At 36.8% G+C, this 22,960-nt stretch overlaps 3 protein-coding genes across 13 annotated transcripts in view; all 3 read right to left on the reverse strand.

Annotated features, from left to right (window-relative positions):
- LOC136417089 (cyclic nucleotide-gated channel rod photoreceptor subunit alpha) overlaps positions 1 to 2,733 on the reverse strand; it is a 91,208-nt gene extending 88,475 nt beyond the window's left edge. For all 3 annotated transcript variants that reach the window (XM_066402590.1, XM_066402591.1, XM_066402589.1), the window contains exon 1: positions 2,603 to 2,733. The gene's annotated coding sequence lies outside the window, so the exon portion shown is untranslated. The remainder of the gene's footprint in view (positions 1 to 2,602) is intronic.
- Positions 2,734 to 5,953: 3,220 nt separating this feature from the next.
- On the reverse strand, positions 5,954 to 11,420 carry LOC136417090 (transcription factor E2F1-like). Its single transcript, XM_066402592.1, has 7 exons — positions 11,234 to 11,420; positions 10,946 to 11,178; positions 10,674 to 10,891; positions 10,108 to 10,279; positions 9,864 to 10,049; positions 7,697 to 7,970; positions 5,954 to 7,218 (listed from the first exon to the last, which is right to left on the reverse strand). Exons 1-7 carry the CDS (start codon positions 11,418 to 11,420, stop codon positions 7,088 to 7,090), a joined length of 1,401 nt encoding a protein of 466 aa, XP_066258689.1. The 3' UTR covers positions 5,954 to 7,087.
- Positions 11,421 to 16,901: 5,481 nt separating this feature from the next.
- The window catches only part of pum (pumilio), a 61,391-nt gene continuing 55,332 nt past the window's right edge, over positions 16,902 to 22,960 (reverse strand). For all 9 annotated transcript variants that reach the window (XM_066402563.1, XM_066402565.1, XM_066402562.1 and 6 more), the window contains 4 exons: positions 22,653 to 22,848; positions 22,405 to 22,594; positions 22,175 to 22,343; positions 16,902 to 22,028 (listed from right to left, as the gene is read on the reverse strand). In XM_066402563.1, coding sequence (XP_066258660.1) covers positions 21,776 to 22,028; positions 22,175 to 22,343; positions 22,405 to 22,594; positions 22,653 to 22,848 — 808 coding nt within the window. In that variant the 3' untranslated portion in view covers positions 16,902 to 21,775. The remainder of the gene's footprint in view (positions 22,029 to 22,174; positions 22,344 to 22,404; positions 22,595 to 22,652; positions 22,849 to 22,960) is intronic.

Consider the following 22,960-nt stretch of genomic DNA (forward strand, 5'->3'; position numbering starts at 1 on the left):
AATTTATAACATTAAAGATTAATTTTTGTAATTTTAGACTAATTAAATGTTTCTCAATTTTAAAAATCAATGAAGGTCCGTCTACTTTACTCCAATCTGAATTATGGTTCTATGTATCAGTGTTATTTATTGTTGTCTTGCATTTCGTGAGTTTTGTCAATTTTCTATATGCTTTTAGTTTATTGAATTGCTTTTGTATAGCATTTTTGGAAACTCCGAATCTCTGTTTGATTCGTACCCTGAAACCGTATGTCTTTAAACCATTTTCCTCGGAGACACAGGTATCGATCACAATATACAGAGTAATTCACAAAGCAACGAACACAGCACAGACGCCAATATCCAGTTAAGTATTTGCGAGGCAAGAGATATACAGAATTTACTCTTAAAAAACAGGTGGAATATGACACGAAAGCTGAGTAACGTTCAGGCAAACACGCAATCGAATGGAGACCGCTAGAGTTTCATTTTTCCATTTTGCCAGCGTCATTCGAAACACACGACACTTTTTTAATGAACTAAAATATTAAATCTGGATGAGCTCGACCGCTCTAATTTTATCGGCCGGCCTGCGACTAACTAAAAATTCTATTAAACCGGAATTCAGCCGGATTTTTTTGTGCTTCAATAAAATTTTAAACTCTGAAATGGGGAATTTCGTTCCTGCAGTTGCAGCGAAGTCTGATTTTGTCGTGCGAATTTAGTGCGAATAAAAGAACATAACTTTTTAGCGGACTTGCCGTAGAAATCTGAATAGGCATAATGGACTAGGTTAGTTTAGAAAACTTGAAGGCTGACGACTGAATGAGATAATGAAAACATCAGTACATTCAAAATAGTTGTAGATGAATAAGAGAAGATGCAGGTTTTGTCAAGAAAACCTCACTATGCCTATTCGCTCTGGGACCGTTAATGATCAAACAGTCGTTACTCACAATACCAGATCGAAATGACTGAAACGAACCTCCGGGAAGACCAGACAGTCGATGAATCAAAATATCTACAGGGCGCCAATTGAATATCTTTGCCCCAGAAGCACTATCACCCATCAGAGATGAGATCAGAGAACCCAGGAGTCGTAACCCAAGGGTCTGATTCCTTAAACTAGAGAGATCCGACATATATTACGTTACCAAAGACATATCATTTTGGCGTCCCATCCTGAGAGCATTCTCTCTCTAGACTCGAGAAGAATCGGGCCTTAGGGTGGTTTAAAGAGACCAGCGAATGTCCAGTCTTTTAAAGGATTGACCATTATACTGAGGGTGTTTCCAGCTTTTTTTAAGTGCTGGTCCCTCACTGTGAAATTATTTCTTCTCTAGAGTAATAATTGTCTGTATCGCCGCTAACCTTGAAGCTAAAATCAGCCCTTAAGGCATATAATAATTCTAATCGGAGTTCAACCCTCAATTTAACCACTGATAAGGCTCTCCATTATAACGTTTTTATTGGAATCGTGAACTAAACAGCTTCCAAGGAGGAGCTGGAAGAGAGAGCTCGAAAAAGCGTGATATAAATAGCAGACAAAAAAGAAAATTTGTCTTTTTTTTTGGGCCCTTTTTCCTAAGTCCGACCAAGAAAAATGAACCGAGAACACAATGAGTGAACACAGAACAACTTAAAACCGTTATAAGCTCATCGCTGATGAATCCTTCGTATTGTTTGAAGCCCTATGTTCACTAATAGAGGCTAAAGTGGGTGCTGGGAATTTGATATTTAAATTTATTTTAACGAGCCTAAGCAGGGCGGAACCGGAATAAACATTTTAAAACAAAAAAAAAACATGAATATATTGAATAATTAATTTAGGACGGCAAAGAGGGCCTCGTGTTTTTCCTTAATTCGAAAGGGCTCCGCATATAAATGAACATGGAGTTCGTGTCTTGAAATTTAAGACGTTATCATTATTCAAATATTCCGGCGGCCTTTGAACTTGTTAATTGCGGATGGCAGCATTTTCAAAACTCGACGGTTCCCTAAAATCCAAATTAAACACATTTTCGGGAGGTATATACACTCCAGGGGTGGAAATTGCTGCAGAAAGTTTCGGCTTATTTTTACATTATTTACGCTTACAATTCCGTGATTTTGCGGGGAATTTAGACGAACTCGACATGCACGTGCCCATAAAAATTGTACGTAATTCCCAGGATAACAATTTTAACGCCGCAAAACTCGGTGGTAATTAATTCCCACAAAAAGAACTTCATAAATATGCGGAATAACTTATTTTTGCAGAAGTTGTTTAGAAAGGCAAGCATTCGGCCGTTACGTTAATTACTTTCCTGGGTTCCCTGCATTTCAAAGAAAAACCCCTAATTTGATTAGGCCGCTCTCCAACTCTTTAAAAAGTCGGTTTAATTACGGCGTCTAACTAAAAAACTTTCCAGCCATTGTTAGAAACGATGTTAAGAAACTCTCAGCCCCCGTCACTCTAGTGAAGTGGTGCAGTATAACTGAGTTAATAACAAGGGTGACTGCAGTAAACTTGTTGCTCGATCACACCGCTTAAATCCCCGGCTGGAAGTGCTTCTATATAGGGGGAGGAGGATTGCAAACAGGTGATTTAGGGGAATAAATACAAGAGCATGTGTGCACTAACCGATAAGTGCCGCGTCCTTAATCCTCACGTCTTAAATATGAACGCACACAAGTCACCCACTAACTACGGACGCACTACGTCTCAGGGTACCACCGCGATCCACACCGAACGCTTGCAGGGTGATAAACCGGCGCAACCAGCTGCTATCGGCACCTTCCCCGTAGCTGAGCTTCAGCTGCTAGTTGCAAGGCAGCCAGTTGCTAGACGCAGCCCGTTCGGCAGCCGAAAGTCCACTGCGGCCTGTGCGGCGCGCGCCTCGTCCTGTCCTGGCAATGGGCCCCTGGAATAGGGGGCGGGAGGGCTGCGGCGGACGCGAGCCGGAAAAGAGGACGAAAAACTCCAGATTAAACAAGCTCGCCTTTTTGCGGCCCCGTTAATTTTGAATATTAATCTGTCGGGTGTTTTGGTTTATTGGCACTTGTCAAATTGGGGCCCAGTTTGCCACCTTAATCATGCCCCTAGAGGGATTAAGTAACAATGGGTAAGCGCGGGGGGTCTTTCTTAAGGAGGCGCCAATGAAATCATTCTGATTCTCTATTCAGATTTATATTTCTGCAGCAAGAGCAATTTTTTAATTTTCTTAAACAAAGACGGAGCCACAATCTACTTTTGCAGGTCTATATACTTTTTTACAGGGTGCTTCGCCGTACATACGTTACACGAATCAGGGTTACTCAGCTGCCAACTGTTCTCGAATATACCGACCGCCCTTCGAGATTTCACCCACTTTTATATACTTAGATTATTAATGAGCCACTAGGTGTATTCATTTTCGCTTGTAAGAATAGGCAAAATAGAGAATAACTAACAATTTCTGCATGTAAATCTATATTAATAATTTTAACCGGCTATTCTGCTAGTGTGATTTTGTGATATTTTGTCAAGTCAGTCTGATGCAGTAGTGATAAGAATATCCCAGTTCCGGGGTGTGCACCCTGATGTGAACCTGACTGTGAACAGTGGTGAAAGTTCAACTCCGTATAGGTGTGCACAATATCGGATATTCAAAATTTACCATAAAAGCTTAAAAAACCAATAGCAGTCTAAATTGAACTGCCCTGCTGGTAAATAAATACATAAACAGTAAGAGAACTGATAACCGAATAAGGCAGAATAAGGGGTAAAATTGGTAATGCGTACAACAGTGTACAGTGGGTTGCCTACCTATTACCATAAAGTTTCCAACAAGCTAAGCAAGCTCCGCTGCTACGGTCCGTTTTTAATTTGGAACTTACCGAATTTTAAGTCAATTTGAGGATGTTATAGCGATTATCACTATTATTTCCAGCTCTCCTACGGCTGATTGTGTTTGAAGAAATTAATGCGTGATAGTTATTTCCAAAAATGTACGAAGCATAATTTTCTGCTAAGTCCAAGTAGGCTTTGCATTATTTGCAAACAAAACAGTAACGCTCTAACAATGGCGTTTTCGCATCCTCCACATGTCGCGCTTGTGATAAACATCAAATTTGTAGTCAAATATTCGACCAAATTTGGCAATGTTTGTGCGGTAAATTAAAGCTTAATTTAGTAGAAATGTTGCGAGTGGTTGTCCAAATCATACCGGGCTGAAATGGGGTAAATATTGAATACTCAAAACTCAATAACTTACGTCTGCAGAAACGTCATTTATGACAAGTGCAAGTATGCTTTACATAAAATGCCGTAACGATTTGGCAATGGCGTCTTTGCATCTCCACTCATCGCGCTAGTTAAAAATATCAAATTTGGGTGAAATTTCAAGAAAATTAAACAAAATTGTATAAAAAATGAGTTTCATAGAAAGGCAATCAGCGTTCGTTCAAGACTGTGTCGTTAGTAACGTTAATCGAGTGGCGAGACGAGTAACGAGAGTCGAGTAACATTAATCCATCGCAATGCTCTGGAAATGTCGACTTTAGGTAAGCTATGAAGTGTTGAGATCAGATACAATTGTTGCATTCCACGCCACGCATTTGATGTTGCATCAGGTTCCAGTTCGTTCATTTACGAATTAACATTTTTTCACAATTAACAATTTTAAAGTTGGTTTAATATTTCAATTTATCTTAAAATTGTCGGTAGAACGCTAGAGCGGTTATTATAAACTTTAACGAGGGTCCAAAACAGTACTTTGAATTTATTTTCTTCTGTGGAACTAAAGATGTGAATTTATTCTCCCTATGGGAAATCGGAATGATGTATGGTGTGAGAAGTAGCGTCTCAGCAAGCGGAAACTGTTGCTTGTAATGTAAGTAATAATAATAATGATATAATAACTTAATAATGATAATAATAACAATAGTAAATGTAATAACAATAATCCGACACGTATAAATATATAATTAGGCAATAGGATAAAATTATATCACACAACACTTAAGCAAAACCTCACAATGGAAGTACATAATCCACTTTAAACTAATACTCAAGATCTGATTAAATTTTCGAAACCAGTTTAACTCCATCAACACATTCGCCATTTCCATTTTAACGTATTTCTTTGTAGCAGCCTATCCCAGACCTGACCAACGTTGACATAGCAAAAAGAGAAAACTGCATTCCAAGTCATGCATTCAACGGTTAACACGCCAAAGGGCAGATAAAGGTCGAGGATTGATCGACCTGCATGAGCCCTACTAATAAAGTCATATGTGCTCTAGATAAAATTATACTCCACTAACTGTAACCGAAATGGAATTGGTAAAGCTGAAAAGCAGGACAGATATAAAGAAAATAGAATGGGCTTCATGGAGGGCACTATAAGATGGAAAAGTAAAAGCAAATAGATAAATCAAATATATATTCCATTCGTATCGTGCATATTATCAGCAAACGTCATCACACCGCACTCGTTTATAAAACATCTAGATGAACTTAAACTATGACAAGACAAGATACGCATTCAACAACCCAAAAAGAAATCGTGCTGCATACGTGAAACATCAAAAACCAACTCATGAAAATAATCTCGTGAGTTGATTTTTGTTGAGATTTATATTAATCACCAAGAATTAACTATGACTTGAAATCGGTTTCTGTTGGCACATTTCAACAAAAATTAGTCACCTAATTCAGTGCCTACCTATTAAATCGGGGTCAAGCGGTTTAGTTGTTGCATTTTTAAATATAGTAGCAGTTCCTCGACGTCTACAGAAATTATTTGTGAATAGTAATAAAACAATAAATTCAGCAGTTTTTATTTTTAGTTAAAACGGCATTTATTGATTACTAAACAAACACTCAGAGACCCGCTTCATTAACTAATCCATTCTTATTTTCGCCAACGACCTAGACCAACTAACCTTTTTTGGTTTTTCCCCCGTCCCCCTTGACAAATAAGACATTATTCCATTGGATAAAACAAAAACATTTTTAAGGTTCTATACGGTTTTATTGACAGATTTTTATGTACACATTGTATTATTGTGATGTCGCTACAAAAGTTAATAAGGCCTCTATGGCTTGGACACTCACTGTATTTCTGCGGCGGCAAACTATACTGGAAATTGGACATATACATAGGAAATGTCACTTTGTACATATTACTTGCACTTTTGCCTTTGTTTTTGGCATATTGCAACACTTAAGTATTCGGTAAACGTTGCCGACATTTGCGATTCGTTGAAATAGTTTTGACAGAACAAAATTATAAAACTAAAGCATCTGTGACTGAAAAAGACAAAATCGACATTCGCATAATGTTCCATTACTATATTTACAAAATATACATAATGGCACCATCCGATTCGTTTCCTAAAAAATTCTTGCCAAGGCAGCCGCAAACTTGCATTATAAAAACTTTAGGACTAACAAAATGCTATAAATTATATATTAAATTATTATAAATTTCTAATTTAGCTATAACGTCACTAAAATGAAAAACAGGCACTTTGGTCCGAACTTTTAGCGTCCAACGAACTTCCAAACGAAACATCTAAGAATAATACCACTTTTTTACAATATCCACTTGATACGCAAAAAAAACAAAACGTAAGTCTTAACAAATATAATAATTAAATAATAATATACTATGCGATAAGAGCTTTTTTTGTTTGTTAATGATGAACTTGTCTTGGAAGTGAATTTTATAACAACGTTGCCGCACGTTTTGAGCACAAAACGCGAAAGTGACACAAGTAAAAGAAAAACAAAAACATGTCAACTTAATGTTATTTACTATAATACATTTTAGCAATGAACAACAGGTAAATATAGAATGAAACCGCAAACTTTAAAATCATAACAAAAAGGACTGTACTTGCAAGGCAAATCTTACAAGTACGACTAAAACATGGAGAGAAATTTTACAATTCAGTATTAAAAACGATTTTTAACATTTAAAATTATCTACAAAAAAACCTACCCCCAGTTGTCACAAGCTTTAGACTTACGTATTTGAAAAAATCTTTAGAAAAATTTCCTTTGGCGCGTTGAACTCAGGATGTAGGGAACAAAATTCAATATTCTGGCAAACGATAATCTCGCAAGTTAAAACTTAAATGTCTAAATATTAACGAGGTCATAATCGAATAAGTCAGCGAGACCCTCGGAGGAGTCCAGGCTGAAGTTGTACTCGGGTGGCAAGAGAGGTTCCAGCGGAACGAATGGCTCGACGCAAAAGTACGGATCCACGCCTACAGAAGGAGCGAAAGAATTTATTAGTCAACATGAATATAATGTTAATTCAGAAGGAACAGAATGGAACACTCCCCAAGGACATTATTTTTTAGTAACATACATACGAATATAACATAGCATAAGCGAAGTCCAATAATAAGCAGTGTTATTGCAGACGCACTGAGCTGAATCCCATGGTGCTACGGACCAAGGGAGCAGCCCTCACGAGATGCAGCTAAGCGCAACTGCGAAGCAACATCACCGTAATTCAAAATAGGAAACCCTGTAAATTGCCATAACACGACACATAAAACAGTTAGTTCACCAGCAAGCCCCATGTTAATCGCCCAAGCTGAAGAGAGATGAAATCGACGCTAGAACTCTGCCTGTGATGTGCTCAATGGAATCCACACAAGTCACAGATAGAATCCCGCGCCGGTTCCACCCAACAGTACCGTAAATATTGACGCTGTAGGTTTAAGCTAGGGGGCTTACCATTCGAATTAGCTGACGACCGAAAACTGCCGAACGGGCTGTCTCGAAAGGGCGTCCGCAGTCCGCCCATTGCCGTCCCCTCTCGAGGAGACTCCAGTCTTGGGTCCAATTGCACCGTTGAGGGGAGGGGGCTCCCGAAGGAAAGAAGGTCGCTTCCAGCAACCGAGGTAGACATTGAAGATGTGGATGGGAGACTACTGGGCGCTGATGAAGTGCTGGTGCTCGCACCACTTGTGTCGAACTCATCTTTGACGAAAGACAAAGATCGACAAACCTGAAATAAGTTCTAGTTAACTTAACTTCAGTATTCACAAAAAATACTATAAACTGATCATTTCCGTTATACTGGCTTCAGTTTTTAAATAAAAAACACTTTCAAATGGTATTTTACATATTACACCCATTAAAGTATATCTGATTGCATGTCCTCATTCAGAATAATCCGAAATCGTCTCCAGAATATAAAAGGTGATCATTAAAAAATAACTTAAGTAGACGTTGCTAGGATATATCCAAGGTATGTCTTGGATATAGAGTGTGGAAGTTTTGGATGGAACAGTCCATATAACTAAGATGCCGAACATATGCGGCCAACATCCTCGGACACGTCGATTTTTATTTTTTCTTGCGGCTTTTTTTATGGTAAATTCATGTATACAGGGTAGTCCAGAAACCAGGTTCGACCACCAACTTTGTTTTTTCAAATGGAAACATCGATTTTTTATTTCATTTTTGAATTCTACGCAAAATTCTAAGTGTTTCATGTATCATGTCCTATACCTAAACACAACAGGTCTCGCGAAATTTACGATGCCACACTGTATATGTCTGGTGTTAGTGAGATGTTTCATGATAAATAGTAAATGGCTCCAATCAACGCCTTACGTTTACGGTGCACCGCCTACTGTGAGGTTTTTTAATGATCACCCATTATAATTTCCAATTTTAAATCATTTCACCATAAATATGTCCGTTAAAAAGGTTTTTTGTGTCTATTTATGAAAGTCCGCGTAATACGGTGAATTGCAGCCATGATGTGACGTCAGCGCGAGGCATCTCGCTCCTCACAGTGGAAAAAATTCTCTATTGCATGGGACAATTTTAAACATTTATGCGAATTGGGTTAAAATATTTATGAATTTGATGGTTTTTCTATAATTTTCTAGTTTCTGTAATAATATTCAGGGATTCTATGCAGAATTTAGGGCAATTGAATAACTATTTTTTTAAAATTTGTCAGATTTTTTTCAAGATTTCGTTCCACTGTTTTGCCCTACTTTCAGGACTAACTACTGCCAAAATCACATTTTTCAACAATACAAATATCCTGTCAAGCAGTACTAAATCCCGACCCTTAGCAAACATTGTACATACATTCTTGTAATGGTTAAGTCAACAGTCGCCAGGACCAGAACATGTTGTTTTTTCACATTTTTTTTTTAATTTAGCAAAATAGAACTCTTTAAAACAAAAAATAAATGTATCTATTACAGTTGTAAAATCGAAAAATCTCGGGTAATGTTAGGTATTATGAGAAAAGTTTCCTGAAAAGTAGTAAAAATAACAACTAATCTACCAAAATACTTAACACGATTTGTATCAAATAAACTCAATAGCAAAAAAACCAGCGCACAAAACAAATCTTTTTTTTTGGGGTATATATTGTGAAGAATTAATTTTTTTTAGTTAAACGGAAAGTTTTTACGACATTTAATTAAAAAAGATATGAAGTAAAAAATTGAAGGTACCTAAAAAAATAAATTTTATTTTAAAAAAGTGAACATTTTAATAAAATACCAAAATAAATTTCTCCTTTCTTCTTAACGCATCAAGTAAAAACAAAAAGAAAGAAGGTTTAAGCAAAGAAATCAAATCGCTTCACAAAACGTTTGGAAGTAAACTGCTGCAAAATACCTAAAAATTATTATCGCTATTTTATGAAAGAAAAAAGGGGGATAAACACTCTGAAATTATTTGTTGACAGTCTTAAATCTAAATGAAAAACTAATCTATTCAATTGTAAACAATAATAATATAACTGAAGTAAATTTTCAAGACACATTTTTTTCCACATTATCTAGTGCGTCAGTTTTTTTGCTGTTGAGTTTATTTTAATCTAGATCTTCTACAACCAAAATACTCTTATTTTCATTTTTCAATCGATTACCTGAGAAGAAATTGGTCGATGCCCCCCTGGCACAAATGCAGGACTGTCTAATTGGGGTACTGGAGGCGAATTAACCAAGTCAAAGAGTCCCATCCCAGGACTGAATCCTATGTCTTTGAGCAGCGGGTCCATAGGTGGGATTGGTCGGTTGAATTTCGGTGATGGTGGTTCGGGGCATAAAAACACCTTTATGGGTGCGCCAAAATAACCATAAAAGTATTTTTTGGGGAAAATATCGTACTACCTCAATAGGACCGTCACTACTCTTCATTTGAATACTATAAGCCTCAGGACTAGTGTCGCTCGTCCATGTCGGCACTGAAAGCTTCGTATTAGGGGGTGCTTTAATCGCCATCACAGTCTTATTTTGCACTTTGGGAATCGACCTCAGGTCATTATACGACACATAACCAAACCTAAATTGTGCCTCAATTATACTAAGTGAAAAAAAACTTTCTTACAATTTACTAATATTATTCATATTTATTATATCTAAACCGAGTTTAAAACAATTTGTGCAAAGTCAACATATTTGTACAAAGAAAATATTACAAAATGAATGGCTATTCTCAGAATTGGACTTTAAAACCGGACCGGAAAAGTTACAAAAATTGATTGTTCGGGACTTCCTTTTGAACGGTCTCTTTAAAGATACCTTGTATTTTGCCACCCACTTTACAGGGCTAAAATTTATAGCAATGAATTCTAAGAATGTATAAAACCGAACAGGAAGTAGCGTTTTTAAAAGTGGGCGTTGTGCTTGAAGAGACATGTGGTTGGTGACAAGAACAAAACGAAAACAATACTCACTTATCTTGTCCCAGCTTCCTCAGTTCGCTTTCCGCCATCTCCAACTGCTTATCCAGCTGATTCTCTGTGTCATCCAACGCTTTCAGCTGTTTTTTTAGTCGCAAAAACTTACTATTATCCCCCGCACCCTTCCACTGAATATTATTCTTCGATTTTTTCTCTAGCAGTCCTATGCCCTCCAACACATTAGTAATGTCATATATTCTCCTCTTTTGCACCTATTCACACACAATAATCTGAAACTGCCCCAAACTAGCCAGACAAACACCTACCTGTAACTCCTCGGAAGCCCTGTTTAAGTCCACAACACCATTCCGGCTCTTTTGCAGCAGCTCAGAAAACTTCTTAGTCAACAAACTTAAAGATGTATCATATCGCGGTTTGCGTACAAGAGACTGTTTCTTCTGTCGTTTGGGCGGAGGCGTTTTGAACATATCATGCTTATGTTGCAGAGGCACTACATACTTCTGAATCTCCAGATTCAGTTTCCGTTTCACTGAGGGTGCTTTTTGACCAGAACATCATGGCAGGTTAAACAACAATATTATTAGAACATTTACCTGATGGTGGAGTGTGATGCATTACTTGATTCCTGGGAGTAACATAAGCATGATCGAGCATGTGAGGACTGGGAGTAAATTCCTGCTTAACAGTCGACATATCTGGAGTGGTTGTCGACGACACCAACACCTTCCTGTAGACCCTTACAGGGCTGGAACCCTGATGGATTCCAGGAGGTTTTGACATTTTGCGTATGTATTATTCAGAAGTCATATTGTGGTAATCTAAAATAATAGTGATATTATTAGGTAGCAAAGTTGTAGGTAGGTAAGACGGCATAATAAATTAGTACATATCTAAGAGGAAAATGCTTTTTTTCCTATTGGGGTATATACAACAAAAATTATATTAGACCCTGCATACTTTGAAATCTATAACAGATGAATAAATTAGTTATTAAAATATTATTTTCAGAGAAAAATCAGACATTCAGTTTGCTGCACAAGGTCTTTCTGGCTGAAGAGATATGAAGAAAATGAAAGAGAAACATAAAAAGCTTTAGAGAAATATAGGAGAACTAGAAAATTAGTTAAATGAGAGAATTGCCATTTTTGGACACTTAATATACCATAAACAAGGTGACATTTCATGTTCAAGATATCAATAACAATTCAGTTTTTGTAATACAAGAACAAGCCTATATTGTAGAGAAATAAAAACAAAGTCCCCAAAATTGGCAACTTTTTATCCACTTTACAGATTTTGTCACTCTTACTGTTTCAGAGAGATCAATAGTGGACACAACCAAATAACACACTATTTGGATATTTGATTTGAAGAAAATATGTCTGACATGACACAGCTTTATGAAATACCCTCCATATGCACATTTGTAAAAAAACATACATTTCATCAAAAGCTCTACAATTTTTGTATTCAACATTTTTTTGAAAATCTGTTAGATATCCACACAATGGGATGGGGCATCTTACCTCAGACACCCTATAGATACATACACATCATGCTGCATTTGTTCGCAGGCATATGCATATAAAGATGCAACTTGGAAAGGATGAATGAAAGGAAAAAGGGGATAATCACAAGACAAACACCAAAATTGCAGAAACTATTGGTATTTCCATAATAGGCTAACCTGATGCCTGCTTGTAGTTCCCTCTTTTCCACTTCTGTCCCTTTCAGAATATATATACATGAAAAACATCAAATTTGCACCATGATGTGTGTGTACCTACTTAGTATGTATACATGCCTGATGATGCCAATAAGTAGAAACATATGTCACCAGGTTGCCTAGCATCCTCTTTCCATTTCTACTTGGAGGCTCTATTCCGCTTGTAGTCTTCTCACTAACTTTTCCTACATTAAGAATAATTTATTCATTCAGATAGATATTCGAATAAGACAAATTTTTAAATTCAAAATGAATAATCAAGGAGCAGATTGCTGAGCTATTTTGGTGCTCAGTGGTATTTGGTACATGCTTGAGGTGTTGCAAGATATTTTGAAGTATTTTGGGGTACAAAAATTTCATCAACAATCTACCTCTAGAGAATAATTATTTTTTAAATGATTTTTATTATTCATATATTAAAAATATTCAAATTGACTCTCAAATATCTATTTGAATAACAAAATTGGTGCTAACCTTAATTTGTAAGTACGTTAATATTATCATTATTTCAATAATTGAGTTAATTTTTTTTGCAATTTGCATGTCCAAACCAGAACATACATATTGTTATGAGTATCATGAACAGTAATCAGCAGAAGCTTGCTACTTCAATGGTGATGATCTAATTAATAATGCTGCCAGGTGGACAATGTTGCCATTTAAAGCCTTATCCAAAAATATCTTCTGGAAGTACCAGAATAAGCCAAACTGGAAGATGACAATTATTGAATAAATTTTAAGAAATCTTTAGATGGGGAGTCATGCAAGTGGAGGTTAGCTTGCCTAGGAGATGCAGTAACCACAAGGTAGGTGAGTCAATAACCCAAATTCGTATGCAAATGAGCGCTTGAAAACTAGTTTTAATTGTTAAAGGAGGGTAGCTCTATTAGCCCCAAAGGTGGCTCGGCAAAGGAGGCCTCATGAGGTGGGCGGGGGGTAGTTTTTTAACGGCCGAACCGGCGCAATCAGCCCAACCGCCATTACGCGCAGCTTTTTCGCCTACTTGGCCGGCGGAAATGCATGCCAAACTCACTTTTCCGGACGAAATGGATTTCCCTGGATCAAGATCGGAGATCAGCACCAAAGGAACACCTTTTTTTCAGTCAGTTTAACCGGCAATTTTGCATGTTCTCCGGGCCCGAACAAAATGGTTTCCGACCTCGCTATCGTCGCCGAAGGCACGGCAAGCGCGTGGAAATCCGCGTCAAACACCATCGAATTATTGATCGATCAGGGAAATTGTCGCGGAACCATCTTTCCGGAGGGCCGGGGCTCGGTACGGTAAGATTTTTATCCCTCGGAGGGGCCCCCGAGTGCCTTAAAACACTGCACGATTTTGCTATCGGAATCGACTTGGCGTGTACACTTTTGACGGCTGTTACCAAACATCTGCCATCTGTCCCGGCATTGGCGCGAACCGTCACGCATGCGTACCTCCATCTTTTCCAGATGATCTTCCATCGTGGGGTTGTTGTGTTATGTTCGATACAGTTGTACTACGTACAGTACAATTTAACAATATGATTTCAGGGTTGAAATCATAAGCGCTTTCTTTCGACTTGCAATTCAATCAAAGCACGTTATGATTTAAAAATCACGCGATTTTTAAATTAAACTAATATAAAAAAGTCACGTGATTTTTAAATCAGAACACGTTTTCATCCAAAGTCACAAATGGAAAGAAGAGGTGACTTAAATCTCAATGCTAATTACATTGCCAATTTCGCGATACTTCGAAATACATTAGTTCTATTGTAGGGGAGTTTACGATCGTCATTCCTAACTGCTTTGGCAACACCCCTATACCTTGTATTGAGTGTTACAAAAACCCCGGCTTTTCCTCATTCGTTCCAATATTTCGCTAGTAGACGCCCAGAGGCGACTCCACCCTATGACTCATCACCTCGAATTTAGTACAATACTCTGCTCCTGTCAGTACAATATCGCAAAAAATCAGTACAATTGGAACCGTTATAGATTTTTGGAGATTTACCTGGCCGTGGACGACTGCGATGGATCATTAAACCGTCTCAGATTCTGCTAATTTATGAGACAACCCCCCTATAGAAATGCTTACCACTGACTCCGGTTTTCTTTAGATTCGGTCGGTGTTCAGCAACTCGACGTGCGTGGAACCAAAATGTAATCATACATGGAATGACACATCTATCTATGATAGGGCTGGGTTTAGAAGTGGTACTACTGGATCGTGAAAATAAATACTGAACGTACTATGTTTGACGTCTTGAGTTCAGGAATATATTTATATTTAAGATTATTTTTAGGGAAAATAGAAAATTAAGTAACAAATCCTTGAGCATTAAGAGTATAAGAAGGAAAAGGTTTGATGAAAATCTTAGTCCAGTAGCAAATAGTGCAACTTGGTTCAGGGAGAAATTGGTTCAATGGTTTAGGTTTTTAACCCACTGGATGGACACGTGGAATCTTTCCCCTTTCAACGTTTAATTCCAAAACTTCTTGGAAAATTTCGAAAGATACGGAAAATTACTGGAAATAGTGCTCTGTAAACCAGAGATTGACAATTTTCAAAAATAGTGAAAACCACATTCGTTACTAAAAATATCTCTAATCACGGAATGTTATCAAGGTGAGATTAGAGGAATTATCTCGTTAACTGCAAAACTAAAGCTGCAATCAACTACTTTTCAGGCGAACTGCCTGATCAAAAAAAACAATCATACCTATTTTATACTTGATAAACAATCCTAATCACTCTAATTCGCAGTCTACACTGAGAAGAAATAGTGAAGGCGCTGTGCGCTGGACCTCTACAAACACCAAACCGATAGGATTGTGAATGCTCTAAAACCTTAAAAGTCGAATTTTTGAGTTCGAGAATAACTGATACTAACCTAAACGTCATTCCCGTGCGAAACTACCTAAAATTGCTCAAATTATGACACAGTTGAAAATTTTAAATTTCGGGAATTGAGTCCGATGTGCCTTTATCATTTTATAATAATAGCGCCCTCTATATATCACTGAGCCAGTTAGTCCTCTTTTTTGGTAAAGAAATTTGTCATTTTTGTTGCAACACCATCTAAGCGTGACTAGCAAAACTAGGCTTAACCGACAGAAGAAATCTGCCTGGGTTTATTAGTCAATGCTTTACTCACATGATTAGAGATGACGTGACAAATGGGAAGAAAAATGACGTCACTCTAATGCATTTGTGTTCTAATGTAAATGTTTTGTATTTGGTACATTTTTTTGAATCTGCAGTAAATTCGAAAACATAACTTTATCAATATTAAATTAGATTAATTTAATTAAATAATATACATTTTAAACACAATTTAGGGTTAATTGTTTATCAGTGTAATATTGATATATTATGACTCTTAGTAATAAAATTATATAAAATAAATAGTTGTTTTAATTGTCGAATATATAGCTTTCTATGATCCAGCTGGAATAGCTTAATGAGGAACTTATGCCAGAGGAAATAAAATGATGAAATACATGACATAAAATTATAATGTACGCCACTAGTTTTACGAAGACCAAATTTTGAAGTCAAATACACATACAAATTTTTTTACGAAAAATTTTATTTCATAAATTTTTATTGGCAAATTGTGTTTTCACGAAGACAGTGGCGCACTTGATAATTTTGCACTAAAAAAATTAAGTGAAAATTGAGTGTTCCGATTTCAAAGAAATTTGGTTCCGCAGTAGGCGTACGATGTAGCATTGATATGCCGCGGTCAAATCTGGAATCACACAATTTCGATTTTTTAGCTCAAAAATTTTCATGATGTATAGTCCATGGTATTTTTTGGACCAAAAAATGAAAGTTGTGTGATTCGAGATTTGACCATGGCATATCAATGCTGTATCGTACGCCTACTGCGGAACCCAATCTCTTTGAAATTGGAGCACTCAATTTTCACTTAATTTTTTTAGTACAAAATTGTCATGTACGCCACTGGTTTTTCGAAATCCAAATTTTCCAACTTGTTATATTATTTATGCGTTTCAGAGTCACCTTTCACAACTCAACGGCATTATCGAACGATTTTTGGAGAATCAAATTCTCAAAAGTGTATTCAGTTTCTGATCTCCCTAACCTGAATGTTGGAATATCCAGTCCAAAACAACGAATAAAGCGCATTCCTATTCATAGATATATGACGCAATGTTATCAATGCCTCAAAGAACGACCGGCCTAAATATGATTATTGCTTAGGTTAGTGTTTCTCTTCCTTCTCTGGCTTAGCGATAAGAGTAGTTAAAAAATCTAGAGTTAGTCTATCGCCTGTCGGGTATATATAACGATCGTTGATAATAAGAAATAAAAGGTTTAATTAATTACGCCTACAATTTGATTTTTACTGTCACACCATTAGACGGTCTGGTTAAAAAGGATTATTCAATACTGAATAGGAACGATATATCGACTTCATCTAGAGGCATCATGTAAAATATTGTAAATATTATAAATCTTGAAGTGAACATGACGGCTAATTAGTAGCTCCCTTGTAGCGGTCAGTTTAAATAAAACAACGTAAAACTAATATATTTTATCATTTTATTTGTTTATTAATTATATACTACCGTGGTAAAAAATAATAAAGTCGAAATACATTATCATACATATTGATTGATACCCTAAAGAATAAACTAGAATGCATCAATATAAAGTAAATTTACACTCTTGGAACAGATACGATTATCGCAAGATAATAAATAAAGAGTGACCAGAAGGTTCTCGATTCACCGGTTCACCAGCTGGAATTACTTGCGAAAATATTCGATTCAAATGAAAGATAACACAAATCTTAACCAACAAAAAAATTGCTAACTGGGGCCAATTCGATAAAATTAAATTAAATGAAAATTACTCTAGCTCAGTTCACTCGAAAACCTTCCGATCACGTGGCTACATACAGCCGTAGATTCGCAGAGAGCCATATTGTGTGAAAATAAGTGATCCCCATCCAGCTACCCTAGAATAAGCGGGACTTCTCGAGTCCCTAACACAAGAATAAGAAGGAAGACTTCCCTTCTAGAAACTTAGCATAATATAATCGATAACAACCGAACGAAATTACACACAGTTTACATTAACAATAATAATTATGATGGTTGTTGTAGTGCAACGGCTCATTTTACAGATATTTTTACACACGTATTATACAGTTTTAGTTTACTATATCAGGGAAATGACTTAATTTAAAACCGAAAACTGAATTTACAATTTACAATAACCTTTTTTATGGTTGATTTTTTAGTTAGTTATAACTTTACATCAGTCTGACGTGTTGTTCCATTAAACTAAATGTTCAAATATTCCCCCCGCCGCTGGCATCGTACAATTTCAACGTTTTATTTCCAGGGGATAAACTTTATTCTGTTTTAATAAATGGAACATAAAAACAAGCGGAAGGGGAGGTTGAAGTGTCTTGGTGCTGCACCAGCGTAGTAAAAGGTTGCTTTCCTATGAGGTTTCTTACTCCGGTTTAAATGCATTAAGGTAGAGTTGTGGCTTAGTTTGACACGACCTTCGTAAATGTTCACTTCGATAAGGTCGTAACAACAGCAATCGAACTGAAATTCCTGCTGTGTATTTTATAGTAGCGGATTTACAAATTCGGCATTGAATTCGGAGATGGTGTTGCCTTTGACGCTAAGTGGTGAATATCACCAAATTTAATTGTCCATTTATGTACGCCGTCGGAAGTGAAGTTGAAAACGTTTTGATACTTGAAGAAATGCCAAATCCAACTTCGAGCATATAAATTGGATTTTCAAACTTTGCTACGGATCCAACGCCGACATTTTGAGCCGTCGCCGAAGCCAAATCCAACGTGGAGTTTGTAAGTCCGACTTAAGCTATGATTCCACAACTGGACCTTAAACTGACAACTAAATAAACCTCCTTAGAGGTACCCTTCTGCATTAAAAATTAATTTAAAAAATAAACAAATTGAATGGGGCGAATTGGATTGGTTCCCCAGTTTTGCCATATGGACAGATGTTGGAATATAAAGCTGGAGATTAGTACTGATGGTACTTAAAGTAAATATATACATCAATTATTGTACAAAAGTAAAAAATACACGCGACGAAGATGAATGATGGTCGGCAAAGAATAAATAATGGCGTCGTATATTACAAAAATGTGCATGAGGGTGACGTTTTTCCTTAAAAAAATGACTGTATATTGGAATGATGGTAGTTATTTTGATTTTCCATCTTGGTTCGATATGGCAATAAGGGCCCGGGGAACCAACGACGACTCTTCTACTAAACCAAATCGATAAAAAACACACACGGTACAATTAGTACACGACATTTAAATGCAACATCGATAAATTGGGTGGAAAATGGGCCGAAGCCCGACCGTGATACACAAATATTTCCAGAAAGGGAAAATGTGGAAAAAAATTGATAACTGTACAATTATTACAAGTAAACACTTTACACAATATTTTTGTATAAATTGCATCAATAATCGTGCCATCAAATTCTACAAGTGGTAGTACATTGATTTATTTAAAATTTTTCTACGACAATAGCTTAGTAAATTCATCATATCTACGGGGGGTTACACGAAACTCTCAGTGGTTTTACATTTAAAATAACGTTAAGGTTATAAATAACACGTTTCTTTCATAAGTTCGATGCGTCGCGTCCGCGAATTCTTTTAATATTCCAAACAATACTTCACCGTCGTTTATTTACAAAGAAAAATGACAAAATTGTACAAATTATACAGGGGGTTAGTTTGATTTATCACTTGTGTTTATTTTACACATTGCAGATCGTTTTTTCTTCCGTTAAATTAATATTTACATCGTCCAAGTTTCTTTTTATATGTTACAACGATTAATTTCTTCTTCACAGTCGGAAAGAAAATTTCAGCAAGATTTGGTTGCCTACATAAAATCTTTACAAATCGGGCGGCCCGCGAAAATAAAATGTGGGCATTTTTTACATGACGCCGCGCAACGAAACGAACAAAATTGAACCATAATTTACAGAGGGGCTATTTTACAAATAAAATTATGTATAATACTTTCTAATTATATAAAATTTCAGCCTTGTTTAATATGCGACCTCGTCCGATCGGTTCCGAGCACCGCCCTCCGACATTTTCCATTTTGATTTGTTTTTGCCTGCAAAATCTCGCACTTGTGGAAACACCAAACGTCGCTTGGCACATAAACTACCGCGTTTTGTACAACTATTTTACATTTTACAAAAATCTACAACTTTACAGTTCGGAACGGTCGTCCGCTCGAAACCGAATCAACCAGATATCGCGCCACTTTTATTCTTTAAATTTAATTATAATAAAATCTTTTCTATATACTTATATATCCGACTAAAATCTTCGCGTGAAGTATTCCTAGAAAATTAAACAGAACTCCTCGCCTTTTTATTTATTATTATCCGACCGACAACGCATCCCGACCAACGTTTAGTTCACGAGTTTAAGTCGCCTTTGAACCCATTCGAACGACTGGAGACATTTTTCGGGAATATAAGCTATGTTTCAATGGAACTATTTCTTGACGTTTCGTCCACAGCTACAGTGGATGTTACCAAAAGCGATGAGACAACGGACGAAGTGACCTGTGTCCGGTGTCAGTCGATCCAGTTCTGTACAACGTTTATATGCCCGGAAAATATTTCAAATAATTATACTTTAACTGATTTAAAGGCGGCTCCTACATCGCCATATTTTAACGATTAAAAACACGCTACATCTACTCAGTAAATGCAAAAAACACTTTACGTGCTCCGGAAATGACATTAAGAGATTTATTCGGTATTTACGCATTTTGAAACGGTTTGAGAGTTAGGAAGGGCTATTATTGTGACTGTGAAGTGATACATCACTAACCACTTCACAATCGCATAAAATTTAATTTAAAAACGTGTAAAAGTGAATTTTTTCGAGCCGATCAAGATTGAAAATGTTAACTTCCTGAGGTCTGATATCACAATACATTTGACGCTTTGAAACGGGTGCACGTAAATACGAGGGGGAGAGGGCACTTTATAAAGAATCGTGTGTTCTGACAACGACAGTAGTCCGCTATACATATACAACGCTTAATAATAGTCCTGTCCAACCAACTAGAGAATTTGAAATTTTAGCACGTGTGAGATTTCGAATTAGAAAACCGCAATGTTTGCCATGATCCGTCTAGTATGCGCGGACAATTTCTTGGCAGGGGTTAAAAAGTACTTGACCTGTCGTTTTCGAAGCTTAAAAATGTTGTTAAATCCCTGAAGTCCTAAAGGATCGTTGGTGCACAGGCTGACAACGTTTCAACGTAAAGAAATGCATGCACTGAATGATGAATTAATGTTTTATTACCTTAAATTATCTGAAACTCTAGTATTGTTATTTACAGTGATGGCGGGCGGGAGTTTTATAATACATTAATAGTATAAAACCTCCGCCATCACTGTGAAGGGAATAGTTCAGCTTCAGATCATAATCAAGATCTTTGATAAGATTATAGTCCGTTAAATTTGAAAATAATAATGCTTTTGTATACTTTATAATAATCCAAGTTCAAGTCGATTTATGTCCATACCTAATTTCAAATAAGTAGTGTCGTGTTCCGTTTGAGAAAGAACAAACAGTGCAAAAAAACTGTTTTAATGTCTCGCAAATAGCCTGGAGAGAAAGAAATGATAAGAAACCATATTCGATAAATAGAAGGCTTGAAGTTTTGAATAATATTCACTTCTAAACTGCAACATAATTACGAAATATTAATCCTTATCTTCCCAAACCCCTCCAAATATTTGAAAAAAAAAGGAAAAATCTGCCCACAAAAAAAATTTCTTCGCTGCAAAAAAAGTCTTTCTAAAGCACAGTTTGTAAATGAACCAAAATTAATTAAATGTTTGCGACTTACTTAGCCAATAATACATGCATCTCTGCCCTGTACACCTTCAATCATCGACTACAAAACACATAATAATTATACCGGGGAGCTCGGCTAGGAAACAAAATAAAACGTCATCTACGAAACGACCTAAAAACGTCTAAAAGCAGTCGAAAGAACGTAAACCTAATTAGTGGATTCCTAGCAGAAACCTATTCGAACCTAAAACTTGGGCGCGCACGCCAACTCATAAATAATTAGTTCCAGTTATATATAATACAACGTAAAATAACGACGGCCGCGCCACAAACAGGTAAAAAAAATCAAATTCGGACGCAGCTGAAAATAAACAGTTAAACCTTAAACTACGATTAATGTAAAAAAAAAATCATCACTCTTCAAGATGAACGGACAACGTTTGTTCCGGATTACCACGACACCATAACAAACCGAAAGGGTGAAGAGGACATCCGGAACAATCCCAAAAAAAAAAAAAAAAAACGTTAAAAACATAAAGAATACTGGAAATGGGCGTTTTACAAAACGCCGTTGGTCGGCGGGCCGATGGGTCCCAACTCGCCGCCAATGGATCCGATGGTGCCGGGAGCCTTCATGAAGTACTTTTCCAGCTTCGCGATGATGTGCTTGCCGTAGGTGTACTTACGCAACGAATTCAAATGCGGTCTGATTTTGTGCATCAGCACTTTGCGCTGCGTCGGCTCGCTCACGTCGATCATTTTCTGGACGACGTAGTTAGCGTACTGGTCTTTCATCATTACGTGTAATGCGCTAAAGGTAGGAGAAAAAAGAATATGCATTTCTTTGAATAAAAAAGAGAAAAACACACTAAAATACAAGGTAACTGATCAAATTATACTAAAAAGGACAATATTCAGAAATAAACTACTATCTGCAACTAGTACTGAAATACTTACTTATCGTTAAATCCACAAACTTCCTCAATCAACAAAGCTCTCTCGGCACGAGTGGCATGAGTGACGCATTTCTCAACCACATTGCTGGCAAATTTGTGCTGGCTCAACACCAACACTTTACCTCGCACGCTGGTTATTAACTGAGACTTATCTTCCGGCTTGCCATGTTCTATTTCAAACAAAATACCAAATAGTCAAATCTCTATGGAAATAAATCACATCGTACTGACCTAAAACGTGCTGTATGACGTAGTTTCCGAACTGGTCCTGTATTAGCTGATCGGTATGCTGATGTAACTCGGCCAAAATCGGAGAGGTTTGATCAGGTGTGCAATGTTCCAAGATACGTTGGATTACTCGACAACCGTATGGGTGTGTGGACAGGTTGTAGACTTGGTTGGAGAATGAGGAAATGATGAACTGGAATGTCTTCGTTAGTTGAAACGAGAACTCCTAATCATTAGATCATAAACATTACCTGTAAAGCGCTCGGATCTACGCACTCGATACACTTCTGCACCACATGATTGCCATTCTGATCTTTCACGCACTTTAAGACATGCCCATCTAATTCCCTGACAATTTCTTGCTGTTGTTCGGGAGGGATGGATTCCAAGGCCTTTTGTATTACTCTACACCCATACATTTGCAAAGCGAGCGGCAACACGTGACCCCTAAAATAAAGTTATTTTTAAATAAGAATCAGAAGACTCTAATCAGACATTGTCTTGATGTAATGGTGAAAACAATTGCCTCTACAAGATTGACTGAACTCTGCCAAGTATG

This window comes from Euwallacea similis, chromosome 26 (genome assembly GCF_039881205.1).
Source record: "Euwallacea similis isolate ESF13 chromosome 26, ESF131.1, whole genome shotgun sequence".
In the NCBI taxonomy this organism is placed as follows: Eukaryota; Metazoa; Arthropoda; class Insecta; order Coleoptera; family Curculionidae; genus Euwallacea; species Euwallacea similis.

What these genes read in the sequence shown, in the direction of transcription:
- LOC136417090 (XM_066402592.1), bottom strand. Translation starts at nt 11,420, where the DNA reads ATGTCAAAACCTCCTGGAATCCATCAGGGTTCCAGCCCTGTAAGGGTC. An exon ending in GGGCTTCCGAGGAGTTACAG is followed by an intron (nt 10,892 to 10,945) that starts GTAGGTGTTTGT and finishes GTGTGTGAATAG; the next exon opens with GTGCAAAAGAGGAGAATATA. An exon ending in ATCGACCAATTTCTTCTCAG is followed by an intron (nt 7,971 to 9,863) that starts GTAATCGATTGA and finishes AACTTATTTCAG; the next exon opens with GTTTGTCGATCTTTGTCTTT.